The sequence below is a fragment of the Macrobrachium nipponense genome, chromosome 5, assembly GCF_015104395.2.
Source record: "Macrobrachium nipponense isolate FS-2020 chromosome 5, ASM1510439v2, whole genome shotgun sequence".
Taxonomy (NCBI): domain Eukaryota; kingdom Metazoa; phylum Arthropoda; class Malacostraca; order Decapoda; family Palaemonidae; genus Macrobrachium; species Macrobrachium nipponense.
In genome coordinates, this window is record NC_061107.1 from 143,202,646 (window position 1) to 143,217,164 (window position 14,519).

The following is a 14,519-nucleotide window of genomic DNA, read 5'->3' on the forward strand; positions in this document are numbered from 1 at the left end:
CCTGAAACCAATTAGATAAAACACAAAGGAATTACAACGAGTAAAAGTGAAGAGAAAAAATTTCAATCTTTACACCTGTTTTTATTTATCATCGGATTTTGAATAAGTCATACGATCAAGATGAATTAAAACTTGTATTTTCATACAATAAAATCACCCTGAATATGCTGGTGGTTTCAGATTTTGGATGCATGTAATATGTGAAGAGAAAATGAAGAATATTTCTTATTATCTTGCAGCCGTACTTGATGTTGTTTATTATTTCACTGAAATTATTATTACATATCACTCAAATAAGTCTCTGATGTCTCTTTCATTTGAAAATATATTCATAAAATAAAATTAGAAACAATATCTTGAAACAACCTGATTAAAGTTTAGGCTGAGTTGAAGAGTGTGAAGTCGTTTTTCCACAGAGTTCAACTTCTTTGCTGGATTGAATTTCCCGCGCCCCGCATGGGTCTGAGATAACGATACCAGATGCATCCATCTGTTTATTATTATTTTTTTCCTTATCAGATATGCCCAGACATACTATATGATATTGGATTTAAAATGTTCGACAGTTATAATGGAAATTCTGTGGATTTATTTTCAGAAAATGTAATAATATAACATGGTAAATATTGTCGAAACTGCAACCTTTTATATTGCTAATTGGCAACTCAAATCTCTCGCTGAGACGACAAACGCAACGATGACGACGCCTTGCCAATTCTCTCAGCAATACCGTCAAACTTGAATCATTTACTGATGCAACATAATGAGACATATTTGAAAGGGCTGTTGCCTTGTATAATAAGGCGCCCTATGAGGTAATGTTAGACTTGCGATAATCTCACGCTAAGTCGGTTGGTTATGCACTTCCATACTCATTGGAGTGTTTTGGGGTTATGACGACGATGTGTTAAACTCATGATGATATCTTCTTTCTGATGTGAGGTTTCTAGTAGAAAACACGAAGTATAAAAAATACATATATTCTTCTGAGATTACATGATGAATATCAGATAGGATTGTACAGGTCTTCTAATGACGATGGCTTGATCGCTTCTGCCAATGATGATGGCTAATTCAACTCTGACTACCATCTCGGTTACAAATCATAAAGGAAGCAGACAGTAGCTCGAACATATGAACATACATACAGATGACATAGTTACAAATCACGTAGGCCGTTTGAATTATAGGTCGCGGTAGTTGTCTCAAGCAGGAAGCTTGGACTAATGTTTTCAAAACAAATGAAGGACCACAGGTGACGGCATGTCATCTTAGCCTACTTTATTGTATACGTCATCTTAGCATACTTTATCGTCTCTGGTCTGATCACATTCCTGCAAGCAATCTGGTTGACCTCTTTAGTTTTAGTTTTTTATATATATGGAATAACATTCCATATTTTTATTATGTAATCACTTACATAAAAGCTCGGTCAGCTACAAAACCAACCACTGAATATTACTCAAGCTTGACTTGCATTTGACTTACAGGAGTGTGATACAGACACTATGTGAATATATATAGATATATAGAAAATACTTATAAGTAAAAAAAAATTCATGGTGTACACAAATACAGATTCAAGTAATAAGATATAAGACATAATATGCATATGATGATATTTGTAAATAATAGTGATCACTTGATAAATACTGATACAGTTTTTCACTTCATCTCATTAAAGATACATATGCTACAGAAAATACTAATGTACTCTGATAATTGCATAGAATAAAAATTAATATGATGAAAATCATATTTTAACTGATAAAATTTCATATATGAATTGATAAAAATTATTAATGTTTATGCTAATTCATCGATTTTTATGCTAACTTTTATATAACTGGTTCATTAATCCATATACTAACTCATATATAACTGCAGTTATTGGTAAGATAAAAGGTAACAGATTGATTATAGGCTACCTGATTTGTTTATACATATATATATGGATTCATATAATTATGATCAATATATGTGCACTTAATACAACTGATTCACATAAACGACTAATCTAAGTGATTAATCTAGGTGCACTTTAAATAGATTCCTAGTGCGTACACGCACAGATATGTTTAGATTCTGTTATTTATGATATATTTCGATTCTGTTATTTATGATAATTTATATATAGGATACATGATACTTTATATATAGGATACATGATACTTTATATATATAGGATACTTGACCGAGGTGATACCCACTGCACATTTAAATAGCGTTCGAACAACTTTTCGTCCATTACACAGTTCCAGACAACCACCTATAGCCAAATGAAATGGCCAATTCCAAATGGTTAAAAACAAGGGGAATTGCCTGGGCAGGGTCCAACATTTCTATTTTGCGCTCATACTTGTCCTCTGCATCCTATGCCTTACGAATACGTTCGCGATGAATAAAATCATCACCAGCACGAGTTCTTCGCCAGCAAACGTAGAGTTCAATATCCTCTTGGTCGTAATTGTCGGAAGTTTGTCCCTTTTGTAGTCGATTCCACCAGAGCATTCCGCATTAAAACGAAATTAACGACGGGATACTGGTGTCGGTCCAAGAAGTCCACGAAATAAGCTTGTTCACTTGTGATGGTGCTTATTCCCTTCACATTGTAGGCGGTTGTTACTTGACTGCAGTCGTCCGCAGCGACGAACAGGTTTTTTGAAGTTGCGATGTGAAACTCTCATACTGCAGGATACTGTTACCAGGTTCCATTAATCAGCCTGTAAGTGAAATTATACTTGTCACAAGGCAAAGTAAATTCAGACAACATCGAAATACGGGAGGGAGAAAGCCGTTAAGAACCAGACTTAACCCACATGAATTCGTTGATATTTTATGGAATTCAAAAGAGTCAGCTGTACAAACTTTTTTATCCATGGCATTATAACAATGAGTGAACCTGTCCAGGTCTATGATGACTGTAAAAATATCCATAATTATAAAAAATAAACAGATATCAATACGAATCCCAAAGAAAATTCGATATTACTGGTAGTAAGTTACTAGACAAAGAAGTGGAAAACGGAGCTATTGGTAAGATTCATAAGAGTCAAAGAGAATATTAATCATGATTCTGTATTTCTCTATGATTACTGAAATTAAGCTGTGATAAATCCGATCTTATGTGCCCCTAACAAAAGTTTCATATTCAATTTTCTCGGGCACATCCTCTGAGGTTAATTTTTAAACTTTAATAGGCAGGAGATGCAACGAAAGAACCCACTATGTAACTAATTTCTATATAAACTTTTGGGTTTTTTCAAGAAAATGTGACATTTTCCCATGAATGTGATTTACTTGAATTGTAATAGGCTAATGTTGCAAGTAAATTTTTCATATCCATGACCTGATACTTCTAAATGTCCGTTTACCAATATCATAAGCTGATTTATTGACTCTAATTGTCTATGAGGTTCAGAAAAAATTAATTCATTTTGATGTTATAGAAATTCTGTTTGCTTATTTTGTTCATTAATTTTAAAACGATTGCAATTCCTTAACTAAAGTTGCATTGCACACATGGATAGACACTTGTACCTAACGTCTGCCTTGCCCATGAGAAGTTCGGGCTAAGCATTCCTCTCTCCAGCCAACCTGCTTTGCAAGCGGTTTATTGAGGTTAAAAGGAACAATGATTATTCGGCAAATGCGTCAGGCACCTTCAGGACTGATGACCTCATCACCTGGCAGGAGATTGCTCCCAGCCAGCTTATGAGTTACGTTACTTGCTGTAAAAGATACGACTTTAGTATAAATTGGGTATTTTTTGTTTTAATACTCCACCCACACGAGAAGAATGTCTGAAAAAAAACAGTACCAAAATTGAACAATATATTAGTTTCATGTTGGAAATCTGCATGATTGTAAAATAAATGTAATTATGTTAAATTAGATATTCCTTATTCAAACTAATGAAAAGAGTTTCCATACAAATTTTATATATACTATTTGCCCTGTATAAGATTATTTGCATAGATATACATTTTCACTTCTAGACTTCCTGACTTCAAAATCTCTTTTTTATTTATTTATTTATTTTTTTCCCATTGACTACGTATATAAATCACCGGGACAGACAATATGTCAGTAGGTTTTGATATGTGTTTGAACTTTTAGCTTATTTGTCATTAATATCCCTAGAATACTGAATGGACTACTAAACTAAAGCGTTCAAATCTTTACGCATATATATTTGGATATTTTATTAACCTATGGTTACGTTTTGCTTATTGATTTTATCGTGATTCCTTTTTTATTATAATTTGGAACCCTTCTGACTTCTTACGGAGTGTATTATATCGGCTCCACTTGTATCCATATTTATTTACTTTTATTTAATTTATTTATTTATTTCATTTATTTATTTATTATTTTTTTATATTTGATAAATTAATGGTTGGCTTGAATATGTGGAAAAGTGTCCTAGCGGCGTACCGTATAAGGCTACTTGCGGTATCAATTCTATAGATACAGGATATGAATGATAAAGGTATTTAAAACCGCGAGAACCGCTATAATCCAGTTTGGATCCAATATCACGAGTGTAACTCGTAAGACATGACACTTTTTTTATTTATCCGTTCTACCAAACCTATTGACTCTGGGTGATAAAATATAGTATTGGAAAGGAATTCACACGAGTTAAGGAGATTATTATTGATTTACACCACCCGAGTCAGAGATTATCATGTGTTGAATTCCATGTTTACTGATTTAGCACTCATAAATATTCCTAGTGCACTCAATTGCGGTGTTTGTTTTTTAGTGCTATTAATTCTATATAACGTGTCAAGGGAACTATTAACACCAAGAAGTGTTTATTTCCTCTGTCAGACTCGTAACTCTGTTAACAATTCTACATGTATTCTTTCAAGGATTGATTTGGCACATGATAGGCCCTTAAACTGACAGGTGTCTTAGTGTGTCCCTTGTTTTCATGACACGTGGTACAATCAGTTATGTGCTTTTTATATCTGTAAGCATTGTAGGCCAGTAAAATAGTGATTTGGCTTTCTGTGACATAATAGAGAACCCTGGATGACCAGTTTAGGACGATTGGTATAAAGAGATTATTACTAATACCTGGTCGTTAGTTACCTGCTGTGTTCTTCGGGTTTTCCTCGTCACGGACCTACATATAATATTACATTTATTACATAATTCTGATACACACTTTAAATATACTTTTGCTTTAGGTGTCCTTGTTGCGGACAGTACGTGGCTCTGTATTTATATGTTGATTTTAGCCCCGTTCGGTGTTGATTCTCAAACTGGGTATCAATAACATTCCATGGTCCTTTTGTAGGTACTTTATTATATAAACCATGAGCCGTTAATTGAGTATAACTGAAAACAAAAGAAAAACACTTTTAGGATGATGCCTTTGAAGCTATTGACACATGTCCTACAAAACTGGCTATATCAAAAGGTACAAATTAAAACATAATATCAAAAAGGTACAAAAATACATATCATAAGCAAATTAACGTATCTTACCACAATTTTGGGGACTTAATCCATTAGACATACAACATGAAGAAATCCATGACAAGCAAGTCACATTTCATGTGCTTGAATCTGAGGCAGCAGTTGTTGTGATTGTTTACTTCTACCCAGTAGAGCGGGAAGTAACTCGTCCACCTTGGTAGAATGTATTTTAGTATTGTTTCAAAACTCAAGATATAACTGGATATGCTAATGACAGTAACAATGGCTCCCCTAAATTGTGATAACAATTTAAACAATAACTATACTATTGGGGAATGAATATGAGATTCTTTACAAACTATAAAATCACAATATACAGGTTAGTCCATTCCATACAAAATAAAAATATACAGTACATAATGACTTAAATGCTCCCTGATGGGGACTTCCCTGCTGTACTTTCTAATAACATTACAACTGCATGAATAGACCTTTATAGAATTGTAGCTGTCTTGTGGCGTTTACCATTTTCATCAAGAAAAGCATCTGCTACTAACAATTTAATTTTTCTAACATGGCCAGCTTCATCTGGGTTTGTTTCTAATACTCGGCCTAACATCCACTTGTTGCGAGGTAGATTATAGTCTTTGATTAAAACTATACCATCAATTTCTACATTCATTTGAGGCTTTAACCACTTTTGGCGTATTTGTAACGATTGTAAGTATTCTCTTTGCCACCTTTCCATAACTGATTAAGAAGATATTGTACACGCCTCCATTTTTTCTTTGAAAACATGTCCTCTTTTACAAAATTACCTGGAGGAGGCAAGACTACCTTAGACTTCAATGTCAGAAAATGATTAGGTGTCAAAGGTTCTACATTTAAAGGATCATTCAAGTTATCTGTGGATAATGGTCGCCCGTTTACAATATTTTCTGCTTCAGTCATGAATGTTCTCAAAGATTCATCGTCTAAAATTTTACTATTGTTAGATAGCAATACGTTCAAAATATTTCTAACAGATCTTATTTGTCTCTCCCAAACACCACCCATATGACTTGCATGAGGTGGGTTCGTTTTAAATGTTATAAAATCACATTGGTCCTTTAATAATTCATTTTTAATATTTTCAACATTCATTTCTCGGAGGCACTTTGCAAACTCTTCTCTTGCACCAATAAAGTTACTACCTTGATCTGAACGAAGTTGTGCGCAATGGCCTCTTCTACAAACAAATCTCCAATAAGCATTTAAGAAAGAGTCTGTACTGAGAGAATGGGCAGTTTCAATGTGTATTGCCCTAGTTGACATACATGTAAATAATACACCATACCTTTTGAGCTCTTTTCTACCTTCCTTAATTATAAATGGACCAAAATAATCAACTGCACTGTAAGTGAATGGAGAAGACATTTCTACCCTATCCTTTGGTAAATCGGCCATCTTCTGTGTAAGAGTATCATGTCTAATTTTTCTACAAGTTACACATTTTGATATATGTTTCGCTACTAAGGATGATCCACTTATAATCCAGTAACCACTAGATCTAATTTCATTTAAAGTTAAATTTCTACCTTGATGGTGTACTTTATTATGATAGTGACAGATTATCAATTCAGTAATATGACTATTCTTTGGCAAAATCACAGGATATTTTAAATGGACATCAAAATTACTTCTGTGTAATCTACCACCCACTCTTATTAAGCCATCACTACCAATAAATGGATCAAGCTTGTACAAATTGCTAGATTTCCTTAAACATTTATCAAATTTGTTATTGCTTATACTTAACAACTGATATTCATATTGAAAAGCTTCTCTTTGGACTAATTTTACAATGGTAATTTCTGCCTTGATTAGCTCTTCTACAGACACATGAACATACTCAGTATATAATGATTTCTGTTTCAATTTATCAATAAACCTATTACATAAAGCTAATGACCTTCTGGCACGTGTCCAATCTGAGAAGTAATTAAGTCTGGTAAGTATGGTAGCATAATTATTATCATCAGTGTTAATTGCCAGTGACACTTTCTTTAATTCTGGATCTTCATCTGCAACTCCAAATGAACATAAAGTTTCATTATCAGCATTATCATGTTTTAAGAATTCAGGTCCATGCCACCACATATAGTTACTAGTCAGATCATGAACAGACATGCCTCTTGAACATAAATCAGCAGGATTATCACTTGAGGAAACGTATCTCCATTGTTCAGGTAAGGTGTGATTTCTGATTTGCGCAACTCTGTTTGCAACAAAAACCTTAAACTGTTTACATTGATTAGCTATGTATCCAAGAACAATTGTACTATCTACCCAAAATACTTCTTTACTAATATTGACCTTCAACTCCTTTTTTAAGAAATAACTCACCTTCACTGATGCTAATGCAGCAGTGAGTTCTAACCTAGGTATAGTAAAAGTTTTCAAGGGAGACACTCTTGATTTAGTCATAACTAATCTAGTATGTACTTGTCCATTTGCATCTGTCATTCTTAAGTATGAGCATTGACCATAACCCTTCTCACTAGCATCAGAAAAATGATGCAATTCATAGTCTATGACATTCATGTTGGCTGGTTTATAACATCTCTCAACTTTAATATCTTTCAATTTGGGTAATTGACTTAACCAGTGTTCCCATTCAGTAGACAGTTTCAGGAATAGGATCATCCCAGCCAAGGTCTTGTTTACATAGGGTTAGCAAAACTTTCTTTCCTGTAAGAATGAATGGTGATATCATGCCTAGAGGATCAAAAATAGAGCTAACTATGGATAAAACATTCCTTATAGTACTAGACCTTTGAATGAGTTTGACATTAAAATTAAATGTATCTGTTTCAGTACACCACTCCATACCTAATGTTCGTTCCACTGGCAATTCTTAACTGATTGAGCAACTTCATCAGAACACATAGCCTTTAAAACTTCAGCATTAATGGCAACAAATTTGTGCAATTGGAAACCACCCCTTTTACATATCATCTGACTGTCTTTGGCTAAGTTTATGGCTTCCTCCACTGTAGCTACAGACTTTAAGCCATCATCCACATAAAAGTCTTCTTTAATGAACTCTGCTGCCTTTTCAGTATTTTTATCCTTAAATTTATCAGCAGCAGCTTTCAAAGCATAGTTTGCAACAGATGGAGAGCTTCTAGCACATAATAGATGAACAGTCATCCCATATTGAACAATGTCACCATCTAAGTCATGGTTATCAAACCACAGAAATTGTAAAAGATTCCTGTGTTCTTCATTTACTAAAACTTGGTGATACATTGCTTCTACATCACAAGTAAATGCAACAGAATGATTTCTAAATCTACACAAAATACCAGCTAGACTATTTGACAAGTCTGGTCCCTGAAGTAAACAATCATTCAAACTTACATTTTTATACATAAAAGAGCAATCGAATACTACTCTGATTTTGTCAGGCTTTCTGGGATGGTAAACCCCATGATGTGGCACAAACCAAACCTTTCCATTAGTTAAGCATGTTTCATTCAAAGGAACCCTTTCAGCATAACCCTTATCAATCATATTCTTCATGAAATTTATGTAATCATTTTTTCATGCTTACATTCTTCTGAAGCTTTTGTTTTAAGTTGGATAGTCTTTTCTGGATTACTAACTTATTATCTGGGAACTGAATATCACCTCCTTTGAGTGGCAATGGAATTTTAAACTGTTTACCATCAATAATCTTAATACCATTACTAACAATTTCAATAAACTGTCTTTCTTCTACTGACAAAGCTACCTCATCGTCACTAACATTACTTATGAAATCAGATTCAAACATCTCTCTGACATGATGAGGCTCATACACTTCTTTTACTTTGGTTGGTACTGTAAAAATGTTATTTGATATCTTGGAATTTATTTCAATTTCTTCAACTACAGTTCTATTAACAACAACATCACTTTCTAAATTATTCTCATTGACATTTACATTACCAATAATTCCCCATCCAAGAGCTGTTCTCTGACCATAGGGCTCATTTCCCGACCCAGGAATGATTTCTAAAGGTTTGACAGCTTTTATACAGTTTATACCTATCAATAGATGAGGCCATCTTAAAGCTGAACATTTTTTAGGGATTTGTGCTCTTCTTGCAGGAACAGTTTTTCTAGAGTAGACACATGGTAAATTTACATTACTATTTTCATTTATGCCCTTAACTGATAAACCAAACACTTTAGTACTTTTATAGCCTCTTCACCTAGCATAGTCGCTATCTTGATGACAGAATTTTGGCCATTGATATTCATATACCTTAGGACACTTTCTTTGATAAAACAAGCATCTGACTGATCATCCAATACTGCATATACCATGACCTTATTATTTGTATTTCTATGGCTTAACCAAACAGGTACAATCATTGAGTGAACATCAGCTGAAAAATATCTGTTAACATTAATTCTATTAGCTATAGCTACAGCCTGTTCTTGTTGGGTATCACCAGAACTTGGTTTTTTATTCAAAGTTTCATCGTGGAGAATTGTTGGGTGCCACCTCTTGCATTTAATACATTTCCTTGGTGTTTTACAATACCTTGAATAATGACAAACCTTGAAACAACCTCTACACATTTTTTTATCTGTCAAATATTGGTTTCTTTGAGCAAGATCAAGTTTTAAGAACTCTGGGCATTTTTCCATATCATGGTTTTGTCTACAGTAATAGCATGTAAATCCTACATTCATTTTACTCTCGGTTTGTTTTTCATTTTTAGATTTATTTCCATCAGATGCAGCATTTGTAACAGTATTAACTTCATTAAATTTAGTAGCAAATGATGTACGCTTTGCAACCTTACTTTGTGGTTGTTTTTCTTTAGGTGTAAATACTGTATCTCTCCTATTAAGTGCACTGTAAGATGATGTTGGATTACATGCCTTATTGGCTTCATCACTTATGAACCTTGTAAACTCTTCAAAAGATGGATATTCCTCTTCACCAACTGTGATTCTTTTAGTTACTATACAATTCCATCTCTCTTCAATTTGAGCAGGCAACTTCTGTAACATACATCTGTTTTCCTTAGGACTGTTAAGAATTGCTAAGTACTTTATGATTCCCATGGCTGTTTTACAGTGTTCTAAGAAATCAGAAAATTTCCTCAAACCTGGACCATCATTAATTGTAATCTTAGGCCAACCTTCAAGCTTGCTTCTAAAGGCATCAGCAACAATAAATTTATTTCCAAACCTATTTGAAGTATCTTCCAAGCCTTGTCGTAAGCCTCTTGGGTGCCAAAAGAAATAAGATTATCAATGGCAGCTTTAGCCTGACCATCCGTATATTTACCTAAGTAGTACAATCTTTCAGCAGCATCATCTGTTTTATATTCAATTAATGTAATAAATGATGCTTTCCATTGAGGGTACTTCATCAAATCTCCAGAAAATACCTCTGTTCTTTAACGGGTAAATTGTCTTTACGTTGCCTTGCAGCAAACAAGTCGGCTAGTTTCTCTAAGTTCTGATTTTGAAGATCAGCAAAACCTTTTAAAATATCCCATTGATAAACTTGACTGGACTGTACGTTATCATTATAGATAATGTTAGGTTGTTCATGAAAATCTGCCAGGGGTTCATGAGTGTGTAGCCTTGGTCTATAAACATCAGGTTGTGTATTGCAAGTGAAGGCATTTTTGGGATCTACTATTAACCTAGGTTCACCTATTACCTCATGGGATGCCTCATCTATAGTACTACAACCTAGCCTAGGCTCATTTGGTATTTTGAAATCTGAGTTCTGGTTTGTTTCTTGGCCTAGCCTAAGTTTACTTGGCTGTGAGCGTCCTATGGGCTGGTAATTATAATTATGGTCTAGCCTTGGTTTCCCTGGTTGTATGAAATCTGTTGGAAATTTAAACACCTGAGCATTTGGATTTAGATCAGTCATTGCCTTTATTTCTGCCTTCCTTTTGTCTAAATCTTTGTCTATACTATCTAAACCTCCAGCAAAGGAAAGGGACTTTTGTACACTGGAACCTGACAACGAATAATTTACAACTCTACTATCCTCAAGATATCTGTGCAAGAGACCTTCAGTGGGTTGGTTATTTTCACCTAACAGAAAACTCAAGCATGACTGTGGAGCAGTTTCATTTTCTTCCTCTAAAATTGTATTAACTGCACATATCTCAGCATTAGTGGCTTCAATTTCTTTGTCAATTTCTAATTTCTTTAAATCTGCTCTAGCCTTCTCCATTATGTCATGGTAGTTTCTTTCTGTGCCTAACCTAGCCAGTTTTGTGCTTAGTTCTATTCTCTTAGTACTAGAAAAACGTGAAGATTTACTTACACTTGTATGATGTGACCTACTAGATGAAGACTTTGACTTTAGAGAGACATTTGACATTTCATCTTCTTGTTCATGTTTCATTTTTTCTTTTAATTTTGTTAACCTAGTGTGACTTTCATAGCATATTTCCTGGTAATTATATTCTAAACTCTGTACAATGTCAACCTCTGGTATTTCTGATTCTTTCACTTTGGAGAGAGTTATGTTAATATTCCCTAATTCTATTTGAAGCCTATTTGCAACATCCTGTAGTAGGTCTACATTAAAATCATTTTTAGAAAGTGTCAAATCTGCTTCCTTATTTATTTTGCACAACACTCTCTTTTGTTTTTTGAATTCATCAACCAGAAGATCAAAATTATACATCTTACCTTTTTCTGATTGCCATCTCACTCGTTTACCCATACTAGGTGACATAGGCTTAGGCCTAGGTTTCAATGAATGCAAGTCTTGCTCTTCATCTTGGCCTAAATGTTGATCTTCATGTTTCTCTTGTTCATTAAGCACCATTTTGTCTTGATTCGTAGATTTTCCACGTTGCCTTCTATGTAGGTTAGGTTAGGCTCCTATTCTTGGGTTCATCAATCCTTATCCGAATTGTGTTATCTTGTCCTTGTTGCGGACAGTACGTGGCTCTGTATTTATATGTTGATTTTAGCCCCGTTCGGTGTTGATTCTCAAACTGGGTATCAATAACATTCCATGGTCCTTTTGTAGGTACTTTATTATATAAACCATGAGCCGTTAATTGAGTATAACTGAAAACAAAAGAAAAACACTTTTAGGCTAATGCCTTTGAAGCTATTGCCACATGTCCTACAAAACTGGTAGGATGCCATTGGCTATATCAAAAGGTACAAATTAAAACATAATATCAAAAAGGTACAAAAATATATATCATAAGCAAATTAACATATCTTACCACAATTTTGGGGACTTAATCCATTAGACATACAACATGAAGAAATCCATGACAAGCAAGTCACATTTCATGTGCTTGAATCTGAGGCAGCAGTTGTTGTGATTGTTTACTTCTACCAAGTAGAGCGGGAAGTAACTCGTCCACCTTGGTAGAATGTATTTTAGTACTGTTTCAAAACTCAAGATACAACTGGATATGCTAATGACAGTAACATTAGGGTTTCCGTTCGAAGTGTTTATTGTTTTGCTTAGCTGCTGACCCTGTTTCCGTTCGAAGTGTTTATTGTTTTGCTTAGCTGCTGACCTTGTTTCCATTCAAAGTGTTTATTGTTTTGCTTATTGCTTATTGACCCTTGTTTTGTTCAGTTTGTAACAGTTCGGCGCTCCAACCCAAATATTCAATGTTCACGATCTTTTGGGTTAATGAATTTTCTTGCTTAGATACGGTTTTAACAATAGGCACGGATGTTTCTATATCTTTTAGTCCAATTAATGGTTCTTTGCAGTATGGTGCGGGATTGCGGGATAATGCGTCAGCTATGATATTTGTTTTTCCAGGTAGATATTGTATCTTGGCTCCAAAGAACTGAATGATCATATGCCGCCGAGTTCCCTTGGTACTGTAATTAAAGCCTTTGAAAAACTCGGTAAAGGACTTATGATCAGTAACGACTTTAACAGGATAGCCATAGATTATGAACTTAAAACGTACTGGTAAGTTAACGATACCTAGCCCTTCCTTGCCTATTACTGCATATTTACTTTCAGAGGGCTTTAGTTTATGTGGATAAAAAGCTATAGGAAAGAACTGTTTATCATATTGCTGAAGTAGTACCCCTCTTACCCCTTGGTCTGAGGCGTCTGTTGCAATAAAAAAAAATTCCTTATTTAAATCAGGGATTTTTCAGATAGTTGTGCTGCATAATTCCAATTTTAAGATATCGAACGCCTGTTGATGCTTTTCAGACCATAATAAATCTACGCCCTTCTTCGCAAGATCTGTTAAAGGAGCTGCTGTGATTGAAGAGTTACATATTTACATACGATTGTAATACCCACTACAGCGCAAAAGTGCTGTATCCCCCTTTTACGTTAATAGGTACCGGAAAGTTATGAATAGCCGACACCTTACAATGGACTACTTTAAGACCTTTACTAGACACATAAAACCTAGATAAACATGTTCGGTTTTAAAAAACTCACATTTAGATATTTTACTCTGAGATTATTTGTCTTTGTGTCTGTAGCACTAGCTCTAGTTTATGTGAATGTACTTCTAAGGTATTAGAAAAGATTACAAGACCAACCATATAGGCATGTAGGGTATCCCCTAAAAGTCTCCAAACACTATATTGCAATTGGGGCGCAACGTAAGCCGGAGGCATACGTAAAAATTGATAATGTCCCCTGAGTGTGCTGAAAACGGTGTATGAGGTACAATCACTTAGATAATGGTATCTGGTGAAAGCCTTTAAGTAAGTCCAAGCTGGTGAAAAATTTATTCTGACCTAACAAAGATAAGACATCGTCGGTACATGGCACTGGAAAACGATCGGGAATCGTTTCCTTGTTTAAGTGACAGAAATCTATGCAGATACAAAGAGTCCGATCTTTTATGGCATGACGTTTGAGGGAAAAATTATATGGGCTATTTGATTTCCTAATGACTCCTATTACTAACATTTTTTCAACTTCGTCATTTATCTCTATTTTGAAATTTCATCGGGAGTCTATACGAAGGTACGTACATAGCTTTATGTTTGTCCTTAGACCGTATTTTGTGTTCATGACATCCGTTTTTCCCCAGAGATCACTCGCTAGTGGAGAAACATCCTGG

The 14,519-nt window shown here is 34.5% G+C and overlaps 1 protein-coding gene across 3 annotated transcripts; it reads right to left on the reverse strand.

Annotated features, from left to right (window-relative positions):
• Positions 1-5,221: 5,221 nt before the first annotated feature.
• LOC135215692 (uncharacterized) lies at positions 5,222-14,018 on the reverse strand. 3 transcript variants are annotated; one of them, XR_010314757.1, is made up of 3 exons: positions 12,684-12,984; positions 5,500-12,519; positions 5,222-5,349 (listed from the first exon to the last, which is right to left on the reverse strand). XR_010314757.1 is itself a non-coding variant. In XM_064250640.1 (2 exons), exon 2 carries the CDS (start codon positions 8,113-8,115, stop codon positions 6,121-6,123), a length of 1,995 nt encoding a protein of 664 aa, XP_064106710.1. In that variant the 5' UTR covers positions 8,116-12,519; positions 12,684-12,984; the 3' UTR covers positions 5,398-6,120. The 3 variants fall into 3 exon arrangements, 2 of the variants coding, with proteins under 2 accessions (XP_064106710.1, XP_064106712.1); XM_064250640.1 differs by lacking the exon at positions 5,222-5,349 and having other exon boundaries at positions 5,398-12,519; XM_064250642.1 differs by lacking the exon at positions 5,222-5,349 and having other exon boundaries at positions 7,868-12,519; positions 12,684-14,018.
• Positions 14,019-14,519: the final 501 nt, after the last annotated feature.

Coding starts and splice junctions, on each gene's coding strand:
- LOC135215692 (XM_064250640.1), bottom strand. CDS start 8,115: ATGATCCTATTCCTGAAACTGTCTACTGAATGGGAACACTGGTTAAGT.